A 15,934-nucleotide genomic window follows, 5' to 3' on the forward strand; every position below is an offset into this window, starting at 1 on the left:
CTTTGTCCAGTGATGGTCCAGCAAGGAGAGGTGGTGCTAAATCACCTGTGGACTGGGAATTAAGATGCTCTTTTGGAGATGGGATGTTGGCCAAGACCGTGAGAAGGATCTACACTCAAGATTTTCACCTACTGAGAAAGTGCATTAATCAAATTATTCTTGGGTTCTCTTCTTTTGCTGATGTGCTGTAAAAGAAAAAGGGAAGCTTTGCTGTTGTTGGTTTCAAGGAGTAGATAAAAAACGTTTTTGGAGAGGAAGCTTTGGATTTGGGATGAAAAATAAGGCACTTTCCTACCTGCAAACTTGGCTTGGATTTGTGATTTCCAGGAGGGAGCGGGACTCCGGTGTTTTCATTAGTTAGCTGTTAATTAATGGGTTGTTTAATTAGTTTATTAGGTGTTTGCTCAGCAGATTCCCATTTCAGTGATTTGAAAAGAGGTTCAAGAAGCCTCTTTGTCACCAGCTGGTTCTGTTTGTGTTGGCAGAGACCCCGTCAGTCCCCAAAATCCTGGTGTTTGAGGCTTTGATGTTCCTTTGGGTGGGGAGTTCTGGCCCAGGTGAGTTGTGGGCAGGTCCAGTCACTGCTGCAGCAACACTTCTTTGGGGGGTTCACTGGGAAAACCACCCTGGGGATGGGGGGAATGATCCCCCCTGAGGTGAATTCCCCCTCCTGGGCCGTGGCTTTCCCAGTTTGCCCTTTGGATGTTTTCTGGTGCTGGGACAGGGAACAAACCAGGTTTCATCTCTGGACTTGCTTTCTTCACATGTCATCAGGTTGGACTTGATTTGATTTTTTTGGATGTTTGGGGGCTTTATTTTTGAGGTGTTGGTGGGTTTTTGAGGTGTTTGTGACAGGAGAAGGCAATAATTTGACTTCATGGTCGTGGTGTTTATAACCCTTGCATTTGTCAGCAACTATTTTTAATACTTACCCGAACCCTGAAACTACTTTATAAGTTAGTTTTGTGTATCCCAGTGTGTTTATTGCAGCATGTGGCAGAATTTGGGCAAGAAATTGCCAAGGTTCCCTCTTCATTCTGCACATCAGTTGGTGCAAACAGTGTGACTTGCACCTTAAATGCTCTTCTGGTTCAGAGACAAGGAGAGTTCATGACCTGCAAAACTGAGAGGATTTTAAAATGATGGTCGATGGGTCCTTGGGACAGGCTTTGGAAAGGTTTTATTAACCATGTTCAGCTTTTTTGTTAGTCCTGACTCTTCTTCTGTAGCATTAAGGATGTTCAGGATGGGTGTGACGAGCTGGGAAGGGGCTGGAGCAGCAGGAGGGGCTGAGGGAGCTGGGGGGGCTCAGCCTGGAGAAAAGGAGGCTCAGGGGGGACCTTCTGGCTCTGCAACCCCCTGACAGGAGGGGGGAGCTGGGGGGGTCGGGCTCTGCTGCCAGGGAACAAGGGACAGGAGGAGAGGGAATGGCCTCCAGCTGTGCCAGGGGAGGCTCAGGTTGGCCAGGAGGAGGAATTTCCTGCTGGAAAGGGTGGTCAGGCACTGGCAGGGGCTGCCCAGGGAGGTTTGGAGTGCCCAGCCCTGGAGGTGTCCCAGGAAGGCCTGGCCGTGGCACTCAGTGCTCTGGGCTGGGGGACAAGGTGGGCATGGGGCACAGGGGGGATCCATGGGCTGGGAGGGCTCTTAGGCAGTTGCAGGTGTTTCTCCCAAGGCTGGACCATTTCTGGCCTTCCAAGGCTGGAGCATCCAGCCCAGAGAACGCAGAACTGGAGCTGTGTTTGTCCCCTAGGGCTGTGTTTGTTTGTCCCCTGGAGCTGTGTTTGTTTGTCCCCTGGAGCTGTGCCCCAGCCCCGCCGTGTTTCCCTGCTGCCAGTCGGGCACTGCAGGTTCCCCCCAACCAGGGAGTGGGAAAGCGGGGTTGGAAAATACTACCCATGCCCTGGGCTGGCTTTGGCTGGGCTGGAGTTGATTCTTGTCTGAGTAGTTCCTCTGGGAATGTGTCCTGGGTTTGTGCTGATCACCAGGTTGGTGATTCCGGGGTGTCTTTATTGCTGAGCAGCTCTTGCATGGCACCGAGGCCTCGTGTGCCCCTCACACCTCCCACCCAGGGGAGCACACGGAGCTGGGAGGGGCACAGATGGCACAGGGGATCCCAAGGGACATCCCAGACCATGTGCTGGGGGAGGAGGAGGGAAGGGGGGATGTTTGCAGTGGTGATGTTTGTCTTCCCGAGTCGCTGTTCCCTGTGACAAGGGCCCTGCTTCGCCGGGATGCCCCTGGGAAGTGGGGAAGGAATTCCTTGGGGAAGGAATTCCTTGGTTTCCTTTGCATGGCTTTTGCTTCACCCATTAACATGTCAGTATTTCAACCCATTCCTTCTCTCATTCTCCTGGGTTTTCTCCCCCAGTCCCACTGGGGGAGGGAGGGAGTGGCCGTGTGGGGCTTCCCTGCTGCTCAGGGTTCAACCATGACATTCCCAAAGCAACTGTACTAGGAGAACCTCTGCCAGTTGGGAGCTGCCTGCACACACGTTCTGGGTTGGATTTTGGGAAAAGGTTCTTCCCCCAGAGCTCCAGGAGGGTTTGGACAACGCTCTCAGGGATGGGGGGGATTGTTGGGGTGTCCTGGGCAGGGCCAGGGGTTGGACTGGATGAGCCTTGGGGGTCCTTCCAACTCAGGACATTCCATGATTCTATTCTCTGTGGGGAAAAGAAGTCACCAGAAGTTCAGGGTGTCTAAAAACTGGCAGGTTGTTGCTCTGGGGAGAGGAATGGATGCCCTGAATTGGCAAATTGCAACCGTGTGTCCCCTCCCAGTGTCCTCAGGGAGAGGTTTTCCAGGGAGGGGTGTCCGTGTGTGCATTTCAAAGGCCAGGGAGAAAAGAGGGTTGGAAAATAACTCCCTCCACATCTTTTTGTTTGGGGTCAGGGGGTCTTTTCCACTCTTAATTATTTAAGCTTAACGGATATATAAATTAAACTTGGTGAAGTCTGTTCACATCTGAAGTCGTGAGAGGGACACAACTTGTAGTTTCTGATAAACTTGGTCTTAGCAAGTTTCTGATAAGCAGGATTTGGAGATCAGGAGTCCATATTATATTTTATATGTATGTAATAGATATTTGGAGACCACTGAAGCCCATAGTATAATTTATTCTGGTTGGAAGAAGAGTTTTAAGTTTCCAGCTGGAGCTTTAAGGAAGGGGTTTAATGGATTCTGAGTTGATTCTGTCCAGAGAAGCTGTGGCTGCCCCTGGATCCCTGGAAGTGTCCAAGGCCAGGCTGGACAGGCCTTGGAACAACCTGGGCCGGTGGAAGGTGTCCCTGCCCATGGCAGGGGGTGGAATGAGATGATCTTTAAAGTCCCTCCCAACCCAAACCATTCTGTGATTCCATGAATTTCTGGCCAATTATACTTGAATTATTTCTAGCAATAAACCCTTGAAACTGCCCTGAATCTTGGTGGCTTGGGTTGCTGTTAATGTCAGACTTAAAAGACCCCTTCTTAGAAACTATCAAGACTCTCAGCTCTCTAAAATGAGTTAAATCCAGCAAAGTTCAGTGCTGAGGCTGATGTGTTAATTTAACTGGGACTTGGTATTTCGAGGGGACTTGGATTTTTGGCTCAGTTTCTTCTGTATTTTTCCTTTGATCTTAAATGTTGAGTTAAAAATAAAAAAAAAGGCATCATAGAATTCAGATTCTTTGAGGGGGGGAAAAAAGGTGGATTTGGGGACAGGAGAGACACTGGCATGGCTTTGACTTGAAAAGTTGCTGCTTCCTCTGCATCCAGGTCCCCAGGTGTCCTGTTCCCTTCAGGTGGAGTTGCTGGTTCCTGGGCTTACACCCCATCAAAATGCTCATTGAAGACCTGGTTTGGGCATGGGCTGTTATTTTTAATTCAGACTGAGTCAGTTTTGATCACTTCCCCCCAGAAGACCTATTTTTGGTGGCTTTGCCTGCCTGCTGTGATTTTTCTCACTATTCCCAAATGAGTTTCTGGAACAGTCTCCTGCCTTTGTGTCCAGTCAGTGTTGGATGGAAACACGAAATGGTGGCATGAGCAGGAGATGGGGGGGATTTTCCCAGTTCTTCCTTATCCTGCCTTGGGCAAAATGGTGCTGTTGGAGTTACAGAACCCTCTCTGTCCCTGCCCCATGTCCAGCTTTCCCTGAATTGATCCAGCTCTGGGAACCCCAACACAAGAAAGGTGGATCCATTGAGTCCAGAGGAGGCCATGGAGATGATCCAAGGGCTGGAGACAAGCTGGGAGAGCTGGGAATGTCCAGTCTGGAGAAGAAAAAAGGATCCAGGGAGACCTCAGAGCCCTTTCCAGGGACTAAAGGGGCTCCAGGAGAGCTGGAGAGAGACTGGGGACAAGGGATGGAGGGACAGGACACAGGGAGTGGCTTCACATTGACAGAGAGCAGGGATAGATGGGATATTGGGAAGGAATTCTTCCTGTGAGGGTGAAGAGGGGCTGGGATGGAATTCCCAGAGAAGCTGTGGCTGCCCCTGGATCCCTGGAAGTGTCCCAGGCCAGGTTGGACGGGGCTTGGAGCAACCTGGGCTGGTGGAAGGTGTCCCTGCCCATGGCAGGGGGTGGGACTGGATGATCTTTAAAATCCCTTCCAACCCAAACCATTCCATGTTCCCTCCCCAGCCTTGCCCAGCTCTGCAATCCCAGGCAGGAGTTGGGAGCCCTCCTGTTTTTGGGGCTCAGTTTCCTGGTGGATCCCAGCCCGTTTTTCCTGGGGTGCAGCTCAGCTCCCACATCTCCTTTGCTCCATACCCACCTTTATCTGTGTGTGGATCTCTCCTCTCCCTCCTGCAGTGGTTGGACCCTCCCTAGAGCTGCTCTTCTGGTTTGTTTATGCTTTCACAGTAATTGCAGCTTTGCAATTTTGGATTACTCAGCTCAGGCTCCTTCCCCAGGCAGATAAAACCCCTGCTATTGGCTGAGTTACATACCTGGCTGTGCTCTTTAATATTAGCACTAATTTCTTTGCTGACCATTCTTTATCATATAATCTTATTTTTCCGTGTCTCCTTGGGTACCAAAACAGGGTGTGACAGTTAAGTGGCTCGTTCCACCTTCCCCTCGTTTCTCATGGCAAAGCCTTTTCTGGTGCCAGTGATTTTCTTGGCTCCTTCACCAATCCATGTTTGGATTTTTAATCATTTTCACTGATCAGTTTCTAATGTTTTATTAAGTAGGAAATGACAGCAAGGAGTTTTTTTCCCCCTTGGTTTTGCTGCTTTTGAATTGCACTTTCTTCTCAATGTAGATTTTGCATTCTTTGATTTCCCCCTCAGTAAATAATCTCAGGACAAGCTTTGTAACTGCTGAACAACCAAAAAAAAAAAAACAAGACATAGTTTTCTCTTACTGTTACTGCCTTGAAGGGATGATTGAGCTAATTAGGATGGGCTTATTTCTGTTCCTAATTTGAGATGTACCTGCTGACTTTAAATGCTTCCTGTTGAACTGAGCGAGTGGCCAGAAGAACTTGAGCCCTAAAATTAAGTATTTGGTGTCCACTTCCCTTTCTTTCTCTCCAGACTTCCTGGGGGAGCTCTGGTGCTTTGAGAAAGCTGCTTTCTTGGCCAGATCTGTTTTTTCCATCCCTTGCACTTGCTGTGCTCTCCCTCTGAGGTGGAAGTTGAGTCCTCTCCCCTGGCTCTGGTTCTTTCCCCTCAGTGCTGGGGGGGTGGCTCCTTGGGTTTTAGGAGGCATCAGCATCCCAACAGCTTCATTTCCAGCCCTTGCCCCGTTTCTGGTTTGTCCCCAAGCTGTTCTTTGCACCTTCATGGTTGATGAGCTCATGCCTGAAGACACTTTGCCATCAGAGCATTCCTGGGGTCTTTTTCCCCTTTTCCCCTGTCTTTAAGATGTTTCCTGGTTGCCTCATGAGTTCTGTGTGACCTCCAGGATCATCCAGTCCCACCCCAGCACCACCACAGTCACCCCCAATCCATGTCCCCAAGGGCCACATCCAGACACCTCTGGGACACTCCCAGACACAGGGACTCCACCACCTCCCTGGGACACTTATTCCAAGGCCTGACCACTCCTGCAGGGAAAAATTGTTTCTAATCTCTGATCTGACCCTGCCCTGGGGCAATTTGAGGTTATTTTCTTTCCTCCTTTCCCTTGGATGTGGCAGCAGAGCCCGACCCCCCCCGGCTCCCCCCTCCTGTCAGGGGGTTGCAGAGCCAGAAGGTCCCCCCTGAGCCTCCTTTTCTCCAGGCTGAGCCCCCCCAGCTCCCTCAGCCCCTCCTGCTGCTCCAGCCCCTTCCCCAGCTCCGTTCCCTTCCCTGCACACGCTCCAGCCCCTCCATGTCTCTTCCATGAGGGCCCAGAACTGCCCTCAGGATTGGAAATGGGGCCAGCCATGGGTTTGGAAGGAGTATCAGGGCCTGTGGTTGGGGTGACACCTGGGCAGGTGTGACCTGGTGGGAATGGTGCAGTGAACGTTTTTCTCCTGGGCAGCTGGAAGTTTAGATATGTGGGAGCAGAGGGGGGGGAAATTTTAATCTTTAGAAACAGTCCTTAGGTTGCTTCTTCCAGGAACTCCCCCCCCATGTCTGTAGGGGCTGCAGGGAGGGGGCAGAGGATGGACCAGGCTCTGCTGGGGGGGCCCAGCAATGGCACAGGAGGAACGGGCAGGAACTGATGCCCAGGAAGTTACACCTGGACAGGAGGAAGAACTTCTTGGCTGGGCAGTGAACAGATTGTCCAGCCCTGAACAGACTGTCCAGAGGGGGTGGAGTCTCCTCCCTGGGGATATTCCAGACCCATCCTGTGCCATGTGCTCTGGGATGGCCCTGCTGGAGCAGATGACCCTCTGTGGGCCCCTCCAACCTGACCCATCCTGGGATTCTGTACCTTTTGGAGAACTCCTGGCTGACTGAAGTGAACCCAGTTCCCTGACAGAGTTCACCAAGTTCACTGAGGGTGAAACCAGTTGAGAGGGCTCTGGTTTGACTCTGGAGGCAGAGCTGGAATTACCAACCAGGGCTTTTGTGCTCTTGGGAGCTCTTCCTGCTCTCCAGCACGAACATCCTGCCACCAGCTTCCAGCTTCTCCCCTTCTCTCCCCCAGCTTTGCCTCCCCACATCTGTGGTGCTGGAATTCGTGCTGGCTCTTCAGGAAAAAATGTTGTGGCTCGTGGGTTGGGAGCCAGGCAAGGCCATTTCCTACGTCCTCAGCTGGTCTGGCTCTGAGGCAAACCAAGGAACCTGTGTCTGTGGGTATTTGGGTTAGGAGAGGCCTATTTATAGTTGGGTTGATGGCTTTAGGCAAGCTCTGATAAACCAGGGCATTTTTTGGAGAGGGGGGATGAGAGGGATTACAGCGACGAGCTTTCAAACCCAACAATTAGTTCGTGTTTTCGAAGTGGGGAAGGTTGCAAAAATGTGTAATATTTTACAGTCCCGGATGGAAAAATCTGTGGCTTTCTTTTTCTTGTTCTTTTTGTTTGCTTTTGTGTGTTTTAAATACACGGGGTTTGAATCTTAGGCTTCGTTGTGCTTGGAAACTGCACAGCACGTTGGACTTGGAGCCACTCAGGGAATGTGCTGATCTGAGGGGATGGGAAAAGGAGACAAAAAAGCTCGTGTGTCATTTGGGCTTTGAGGGATGTAGAGGAGTGAGGTTACCCAGTAATATTTAATTTAAATCTGCAGGGTGGTTAAGGGGGGTTTGTCGGGGGGGACCTCATGGATCTCTCCAGCTCCCTGACAGGAGGTTGTGAGGGGGGGTCGGGCTCTTCTGCCACATCCCAAGGGAAAGGATGAGAGGAAATAACCTTAAATTGCACCAGGGCAGGTCCAAATTAGATATTAGAAAAAATACTTTCAGTGGAAGAGTGGTCAGGCCTTGGAATAAGTGTCCCAGGGAGGTGGTGGAGTCCCTGTCTCTGTGAGTGTCCCAGAGGTGTCTGGATGTGGCCCTTGGGGACATGGATTAGGGGTGATCCTGGTGGTGCTGGGTGAGGGTGGGACTGGATGATCCTGGAGGTCTCTCCCAGCCTTCATGATTCTGTGGTTTACACTCAGGAACCCAACTTTGAGTCATCTTATGCACGGGGTGACTGAAGACTCACACGAGTTTTCTCCTGACTGAGAAGAGATGGTGATGTTGGTCTGATCTAATAAAATCTGAATACAGCTGCAAATCAGCTCCTTCATTCCTTTTCCATTCCCAGCTGGTGCCACCTCGCAGGCCAGGTAGACCTGGGGTTGTGTCCTGCTGTGAAATGTTGCCAGGAGAGCAGGGTCAGGCTGTACCTTCTGCTTGGCTTTGCTTGGACACTCGTTTGTCTTCTGTTCTCTGTAGGAGACCCGTTTCTGAGGTCCTGGAGCAGGTCCAGAGGAGAGCAACGAGGCTGGGGAAGGGACTGGAGCACAAGTGCTGTGAGGAGAGGCTGAGGGAGCTGGGGGGGCTCAGCCTGGAGAAGAGGAGGCTCAGGGGAGACCTCCTCACTCTCTGCAACTCCCTGACAGGAGGGGGGAGCCAGGGGGGGGTTGGTCTCTTTTCCTAGGCAACCATCAGCAAGACAAGAGGGCTGGGTCTTCAGCTGTGCCAGGGGAGGGTTAGGTTGGAGATTAGGAAGAATTTCTTTGCAGAGAGGGTGCTCAGCCATTGGAATGGGCTGCCCAGGGAAGGGGTGGATTCTCCATCCCTGGAGGTGTTTAAGGACAGACTGGATGTGGCATCAGTGCCATGGGCTGGGAACCACAGCGGGGTTGGATCAAGGGTTGGACTTGATGATCTCAGAGGTCCTTTCCAACCCAGGAATTCTATGATTCTATGATTCTTAAAATAATTCTTGTTGCTGAGAGTGTGTCAGCCTTGCAGTTGTTTTCCAAACATTCTCCCTTGTGCTTTGTGCACGTTCTCCTGGATATTGTTGGGTGTCAGTACCCCAGTGATTCAGTGCTCAGCAGAGCCCCCCCTGCCACCCAGTGAGCCAGAGAACACTGCAGCTGTTTTCTCCTCCGTGTTTTTTGGCTGCCTGTCCCTCAAACTTGTTTTTCTGAGGAGTGCAATCTCTGCATGTCGGACTAATTGCTGCGTGCTGGCTTCTGGGACCTTCCAAAGGTGTGGATGTTGGCTGGGAGAAAGGAGGGGGATGTAGGGATTTAGCCAAGGGGCCATAGGAACATGAATCAGCTGTGCCATGTTGGCCAAGGGTGTCCTGGGGGGCATCAGGCACAGCAGTGAGGGAGGGGATTGTCCTGCTCTGCCCTGCACTGGGGCAGCCTCACCTTGAGTTCTGAGGGTGGTTTGGGTGCCAGAATATGAAAAGGATCTAAAGCTGTTGGAGAGCACCCAAAGGAGGGACACAGGGATGGGGAAGGGCCTGGAGGGGCCACATGAGGAGCAGCTGAGGGCACTTGGCTGGTGCAGCTGGAGCAGAGGAGCCCCAGGGCAGAGCTCAGCAGGGGCTGCAGCTCCTCCCGAGGGGCAGCTCCGACCTCTGGGAGCAGGGACAGGACCCAGGGAAGGGCTGGAGCTGGGACAGGGCAGGCTCAGGGTGGATCTCAGGACAAGGTTCTTCCCCCAGAGGGTGGTGGGCACTGCCCAGGCTCCCCAGGGCAGTGGGCACGGCCCCAAGGCTGCCAGAGCTCCAGGAGGGTTTGGACAATGCTCTGAGGGACAGGGGGGAGTGTTGGGGTGTCCTGGGCAGGGCCAGGGCTTGGGCTGGGTGAGCCTTGGGGGTCCTCCCAGCTCAGGATATTCCATGATTCTCTAAGTGTGCAGCTGAAGTGACAGTGTCAAATGACCATGGTGCTGTTTGTTCTCTCTGGATCACACCACAGATCCATGTTTTCCCCACTCTGTTCCCTTTAAATATTCTGGTGAACAATCCTAATGAGCAACAATGGTCCAGGAACCCCAAAACTGTTCTTTCCTTCCACCCTTCTTTCCAAAGCTCACCCAGAGTGACACCAGGTTAGTTCCATCCATTAACTGTTTTCTGCTTCCTACTCTGCTGGGGCCTGATGTTGACATTTCTGGAAACTTTCCTGTTGCCATAATTCACAAAGGAATTATCCCTAAAGATTCTCTTCCTTAGGAGGAGGTGCTGCTGCTCCCACTTTGCCCTCTCAGGTTGCAGACCCATCTCTCCTGGTGCTGAGCTGTGCAAGTGCTCCTGTCCCTCCTCTCACATCAGAAGAATAACCAGATTTATGGACATTTCCCATTTTTTTTCCCTTTCTCTTCAAGCCTGAAACAGCTGCTGTGCTGAAACGCACCGTGGAGGCTCTCATGGAGAGAGGAGCTGTGGTGAGGAAGCTGGAAAACCTGGGGGAAAGGGCTCTTCCCTACAAGATCTCCAAGCACTCGGAGCGCCACAGGAGAGGATGGTGAGTGGGAGGTGTTTCCTTCAAACCCTTCAGCTGCTGCTCCTTTAAAATCCACAGAAACGACTCGGATTTGGTCTTTCTTGTGCTTTTTGGGAGTACACCTGGAACCTGTGTGATCCCAGCAAGGTGCTGTGTGGCTGTTGGTGGCCCTGTGTGTTCTGCTTGGAGTATTTTGTGTCATTTATTCCGTGTGGTGTCAGCTTTTTGGTAGTTTTCAGTCGCTGTGTTGCCGTAGCCCCGATCCCAGGGCTGCAGAATTCCTTTCTCCAACACAAACAATATTACTTTGCTGTGTCATTTTTCACACAACGATTTTCCAAACTACTCAGGCCGTTGACTGATAAAATTTGAACTTAATCTGCCGTTGCTGATTGGCAGGAAAGGTTCTTTTTCTCTCCTCTTTATTAATAACCACGTGTGCCCTGGGAGAGACCCAGGTGTGCTTCCGATCCGGGTTTGATTTGTGATGCCCTTGGAATCGTGGAATTCTGGAATGGTTTGGGTTGGAAGGCATTTTAAAGCTCATCCAGCACAATCATCTGCTTTATCTGTAGGCTCAGACTGAAGTTGGAATCACAGAATGGTTTGGGTTGGAAAGGATTTTAAGGATCATCCAGTGCCACCCCTGCCATGGGCAGGGACACCTTCCACCAGCCCAGGTTGCTCCAAGCCCTGTCCAGCCTGGCCTTGGACACTTCCAGGGATCCAGGGGCAGCCACAGCTTGTCTGGGAATTCCATCCCAGCCCCTCCCCACCCTCACAGCCAAGAATTCTTTCCCAATATCCCATCCCACCCTGCCCTCTGGCAGTTTGAAACCATTCCCTGTGTCCTGTCTCTCCATCCCTTGTCCCCAGTCCCTCTCCAGCTCTCCTGGAGCTCCTTTAGTCCATGGAAGGGGCTCTGAGGTGTCCCTGAAGCCTTCTCTTCTCCAGGTGAACCCCTCCCAGCTCTCCCAGCCCCACCTCAGGACGTTCCAGGTGTGGTTTATGGGAAGCCCAACAAATGTGAATTATCCTGAGGAAGGTGCCGTGGGTCGCACCCTCTGCTCGGGCTGCTTTTGCTCCTGGAGGGAAGTGGTGCTGCCTCTCCCAAGGACTGAGGAGTGTTGCTAAGCAACTGCTGTGCCTGTGGTAATCAAAAGAACAATTAGCAACAGGCTCCTCCTCGTCCCCTGTCAGCTCGGCCAACCTGTGCCGGGTTCCAAAATATTGTATCTGCAGAAAGAAATTGGAGTGGTCTCTGCAGAAGGCCATGGGGAACAGAAGCTGGGAAAACCCCTTTTCCCTGACCTCATCTCTGGGGATTCTCCCTGCCTTCTTCAGCAGGATGGAAAGAAACTCCTTACACGGTGTTATCACAGGCCCTGCCCAGAGAATCCACAGCCTGGTCTCCTCAGACCTCTGCCTGAAACCCATCGTGTTCCCCCCTTGCATGTGCACACTCTGTAACCCTTTGCACAGGGACATCCGATACCTAATCCCCCCTGTAAATCCCCCAAGATGAAATAGGGTTTTTCCCAATGCCTAAGACCCCAAAAATGCCTTAACCTGGGTTTTCCCCTTTACCTCATCCTTGTGAAACCCCTCAATTTTAATACCATGAATACATAAACCTCCTGTTAAATATGTAAACCCTGAACCCTTTAAAAATGAGCTTGTGAGTCCAAATAACCTATTCCAGTTTCTCTTCTCCCTGGGGTCGTGAGAGCTTTATTGACCTCCTTGGGGTCGTGAGAGCTTTATTGACCTCCTTGGGGTCGTGAGGGCTTTATTGACCTCCTTGGGGTCGTGAGGGCTTTATTGACCTCCTTGGGGTCGTGAGGGCTTTATTGACCTCCTTGGGGTCGTGCTGGCTTTATTGACCTCCACAAACCTGCTGAGGTGACTCCAGGGATGAAACCCCAAACCTTCCTTGGAGCATCTCCCCCTGGGGCACTCGGGGTGTCACTGCCTCCCCAGAGGACCTGCTGGTTCTCCTGGGGAGCTGCCAGGTGGAGCACACTCAGAGAGGGCAGGAGATCTCCACCGTGGGCCTGTTCCTTCAGCCTGGAGGAGAGAAGGCTCCAGGGACCCTTGGAGCCCTTTCCAGGAGCCTCTAAAAAGGAGGGAGAGGGACTTTTTTTACAAGGACTTGGAGCAACAGGACAAGGGGGAATGGATTTCAAGTGCCAGAGGGCAGGGTTAGATGGGATATTGGGAAGGAATTCTTGGCTGGGATGGAATTCCCAGAGAAGCTGTGGCTGCCCCCGGATCCCTGGAAGTGCCCAAGGCCTGGTTGGAGCAACCTGGGCTGGTGGAAGGTGTCCCTGCCCATGGCAGGGGCTGGGACTGGATGATCCTTAAAATCCCTTCCAACTCAAACCATTCTGTGATCCCTCTGCTTCAGACCCTGGTGTTGGGCCAGGACTGTCCTGCTCTCCAGCTCCTGGTGTCCTTCAAAACAGGGCTTGATCCTGCCAGTTCTGTATTTTAGGATGTGAAGTCTTGTTGTGTACACATGGGAACTGATAAAAATTCTTGTTCCAAGACAGAATTACTAATTTCCTCATCCTTCTGTTGGAGTAGAAGCAATTTATAAACATTCAAGTCTTTTCCAAAGGGCTTCCTCGGAGCGAGGAGCTGGTGTGGCTCTCCTTGGACAAACAGGGAGCTGAGCCAGAGGGGTGAAGTGCCACTAATTTTGGGGGCTGAAGTTGAGACTTTGGATGACTTGGGTGGCATCAGGTTTTGGGTTCTCCCACAGGGAAACCAGGCCAGGGGAAGAAAATAAGGAGTGTTGCGAGGATATGGGGCAGGGATGAACAGGAGCCATTTCTCCAGGGGATCTTTGGACATGGAAAGGAGCTCAGCTCATTCCCTGCAGCAGATGAACTACTTAATAAACACTGTGTGAGGGGATCATGGAATCTTGGATTGGTTTGGGTTGGGAGGGACCTTAAAACTCATCCAGTTCCACCAACCCAGGTTACTCCAAGCCCCCTCCAACCTCTACTCCTCCTCTACCTCCCAGCTCCAGTGTCCCTAAATATTTATCACCCCTTGGCATCCTCTTTATTTCAATATTCCCCAGATATCCCCCAGATATCCCCCAAATTTCCTGGGCTCTCGAAAGGGAGAAGTGATTGAGAGAGGGGGCTGCAGGGAATAGTTATTTGGAGAACTCCAAATAACTTTTATTTGGAGAACTCCAGTTCCAGACACACCAAATCCTCCCAGGGGAAGCAGGAGCGCTGTCAGGACCTGGGAATGCACATTGGAGTGGGGAGAGTCCAGCTCAGTGTGCAGGTGAGGTGGATTCCTGGAACACCCTCCAGGGTTTTATGTGGTCTGGGGAAGAAGATACTCAGGATATTCAACATTAGCCATTAATAGGAAGTGAAAAATCACTTCCTTGACCCACTTTTATAAAATCAGTCAGTTCTACTTTACAGATCTGTAAAAAATTATATTTTTTTTTTAAACAGGACAAAGTTATAAAGGAAATAAACAACTCTTCAAGATAAAAATAGCTGAATATCCACCTGTACTTACTAAGAATTCCTGAAGTCTTTTCTCCTTCACAGCCCATTTCTACTCCTGCTGATGTTCCATTTTTTGGGAATTGCTGTTGAGGGGTCCAAGGGGTCCATCAGTACTGACTGTGTCACCTTTTCCTCAGTCTGGGCTTTTTCTGAATTAACTTCAAGGGTTTTTGTGAGAATTCAAATTACACCACGTGTCTTGGGGAGGGGAGGGTGTTAAATCTTCCCAAGCTTTTTCATTTTTTTGTACACTTGGTTTTTAAAATACTTTGAAGTTGATTATTATTATTATTAATATAATATATTATTTAGTTTTGTAACTCTTAGCAGAGCTTTAACTAGTTTATTTTCCACCAGGATGGAGATAGTTGGAGACTTGGGATGTACATTGAACCTGTTATTTCCCTGGACCTCCTGGCTGGTGAATTATATGAAAATCAATGCAGTTACATGGAAATTAATGGAATTAAACTGAGCAAACTGCTCTAGTGGAAGGTTCCCTTCCAATGGCAGGGGGGGTTGGATCTGGATGAGCTTTTTTAGGTCCTTTCAACCCAAACCATTCCAGGATTTTAAGTGAGGCAAAGCTTCCTGCTGGACTTAGCCAGGTTTGGGGGTTGGTTTTGGTGATCAGTAGAGTTAAACTGGAAAATACATATTCTGAAGTCCAAGGGAGGGGAGTTGTCTCCTAAATAAAGTGCTTTTTTTCCTCCTCTGAGTCCTGTGGTGCCTCAGCATCATCTCTCTCAGATCCAGGGCATTACAGGCACGTTCCAAATTTAAGGGTATCCAAGAGAGACTTGACAGAGAAGGAGAATTTTCCTGCCAATTGCTGTGTAAAGCTGAGATTTTTCCAAGGCTGCCCTGGGGGATTGTGGCCCAAAGCTATCACTGGAAGGAGCACTTTTACTCTCTTGAAAACACCTCAGATCATGCAAACAATTGACTTTTTTTTTCTCCTCAGGAAATTCCCCTCCCTGAGCAGGTGCAGCATGTTAAAAGAAGTTGATTTTTTTACTAATAAATTTAAGCATGGATGTTAAAATAAATGTAGGTCTTTTAAATGCATCTCTTTGGGCAGAAAACACCCTCTTTCTTTTTTTTTTTTTTTTTATTTTGGAGACCTCATATTGGCAGCTTTTGCATTTAGGTAGTGATGAAAATAATCTTTCAGGATTTGTGTGAATGTGGCTCAAGTATCAAACTTTGAAATCACTGGTTTACTGATATTTAAACTGAAGCTGACTTAGCTGCTAATTCGTATTTAAGGTGTTCATTGCCACAGCAGAACATTAATATTTTGTTTTTAAGGTGTGATTGGAGTAGGAAAATTATAACAAATGCTCTTCACCTCGTAGAGGAATCAAATGTGACAGGGGCACCCGGGTTCCAGTGTGGGTTGGGTATGGAAATTTAATTTCTTTGCCCATCTCCCTGTCCCTGAAACACCTTTGCAGGAATGTAAGCAAGGATTACAAATCCCTCTCTCCTAATGGGCAGTAGATTTGTGCCAAGTATTTGTTTTACTCGCCACTACTTGTTATTAACGACTTGCAGTTAAATTGCTTTTAACACCGCGGCTTTGGATTGAAAACATTGCATTATTGTACCGGGAGCTGCTTCTTTCTGGCACAAACAAAGGTGGGCCCATTTAAATAAGGTGTGGATTCGTTCAAGGAATGTTAAATAGGATTCCCCCCCCTCCTTTGGGAAGGTCGGGGCTCAGAGCTTTGGCAGAGCAGGAATCTGTGATGGGGGCTTTGAGGAGAAGGAAGGGGCTGGGTTGGAATATTGGGGGGGTTTTGAATCTGAGAGTTGTTGATTTTTTTTGATAGTGATTTTTTTTTTATCCCCCCTGTGATGTGGTTTTCATTCCTGTGTTTGTTTGGGAAAAGGTGATTTCCACCAGCCTGGTGGGGTTTGTGGATTGATTGATGGAGCACCGTGGCCTTTCCCTTCTTTGTTCTGGGGGGGTGTGATTCCCCCTAGAAATCTCCCTGGAGAACAGGAACGGTTTTACACCTTTCTCCCCACATTTTTATCATTTAATTTACTTCATTTTATTAAATTATTTAC

The 15,934-nt window shown here is 50.1% G+C and overlaps 1 protein-coding gene across 1 annotated transcript in view; it reads left to right on the plus strand.

Annotated features, from left to right (window-relative positions):
• MRPS6 (mitochondrial ribosomal protein S6) overlaps positions 1-15,934 on the plus strand; it is a 47,024-nt gene that overhangs the window by 22,817 nt on the left and 8,273 nt on the right. The window contains exon 2 of the mRNA XM_051791283.1: positions 10,198-10,337. Coding sequence (XP_051647243.1) covers positions 10,198-10,337 — 140 coding nt within the window. The remainder of the gene's footprint in view (positions 1-10,197; positions 10,338-15,934) is intronic.

The sequence above is a fragment of the Manacus candei genome, unplaced genomic scaffold, assembly GCF_025592945.1.
Source record: "Manacus candei isolate 608988 ecotype Guabito, Panama unplaced genomic scaffold, ASM2559294v1 h1tg000031l, whole genome shotgun sequence".
Classification (NCBI taxonomy): domain Eukaryota; kingdom Metazoa; phylum Chordata; class Aves; order Passeriformes; family Pipridae; genus Manacus; species Manacus candei.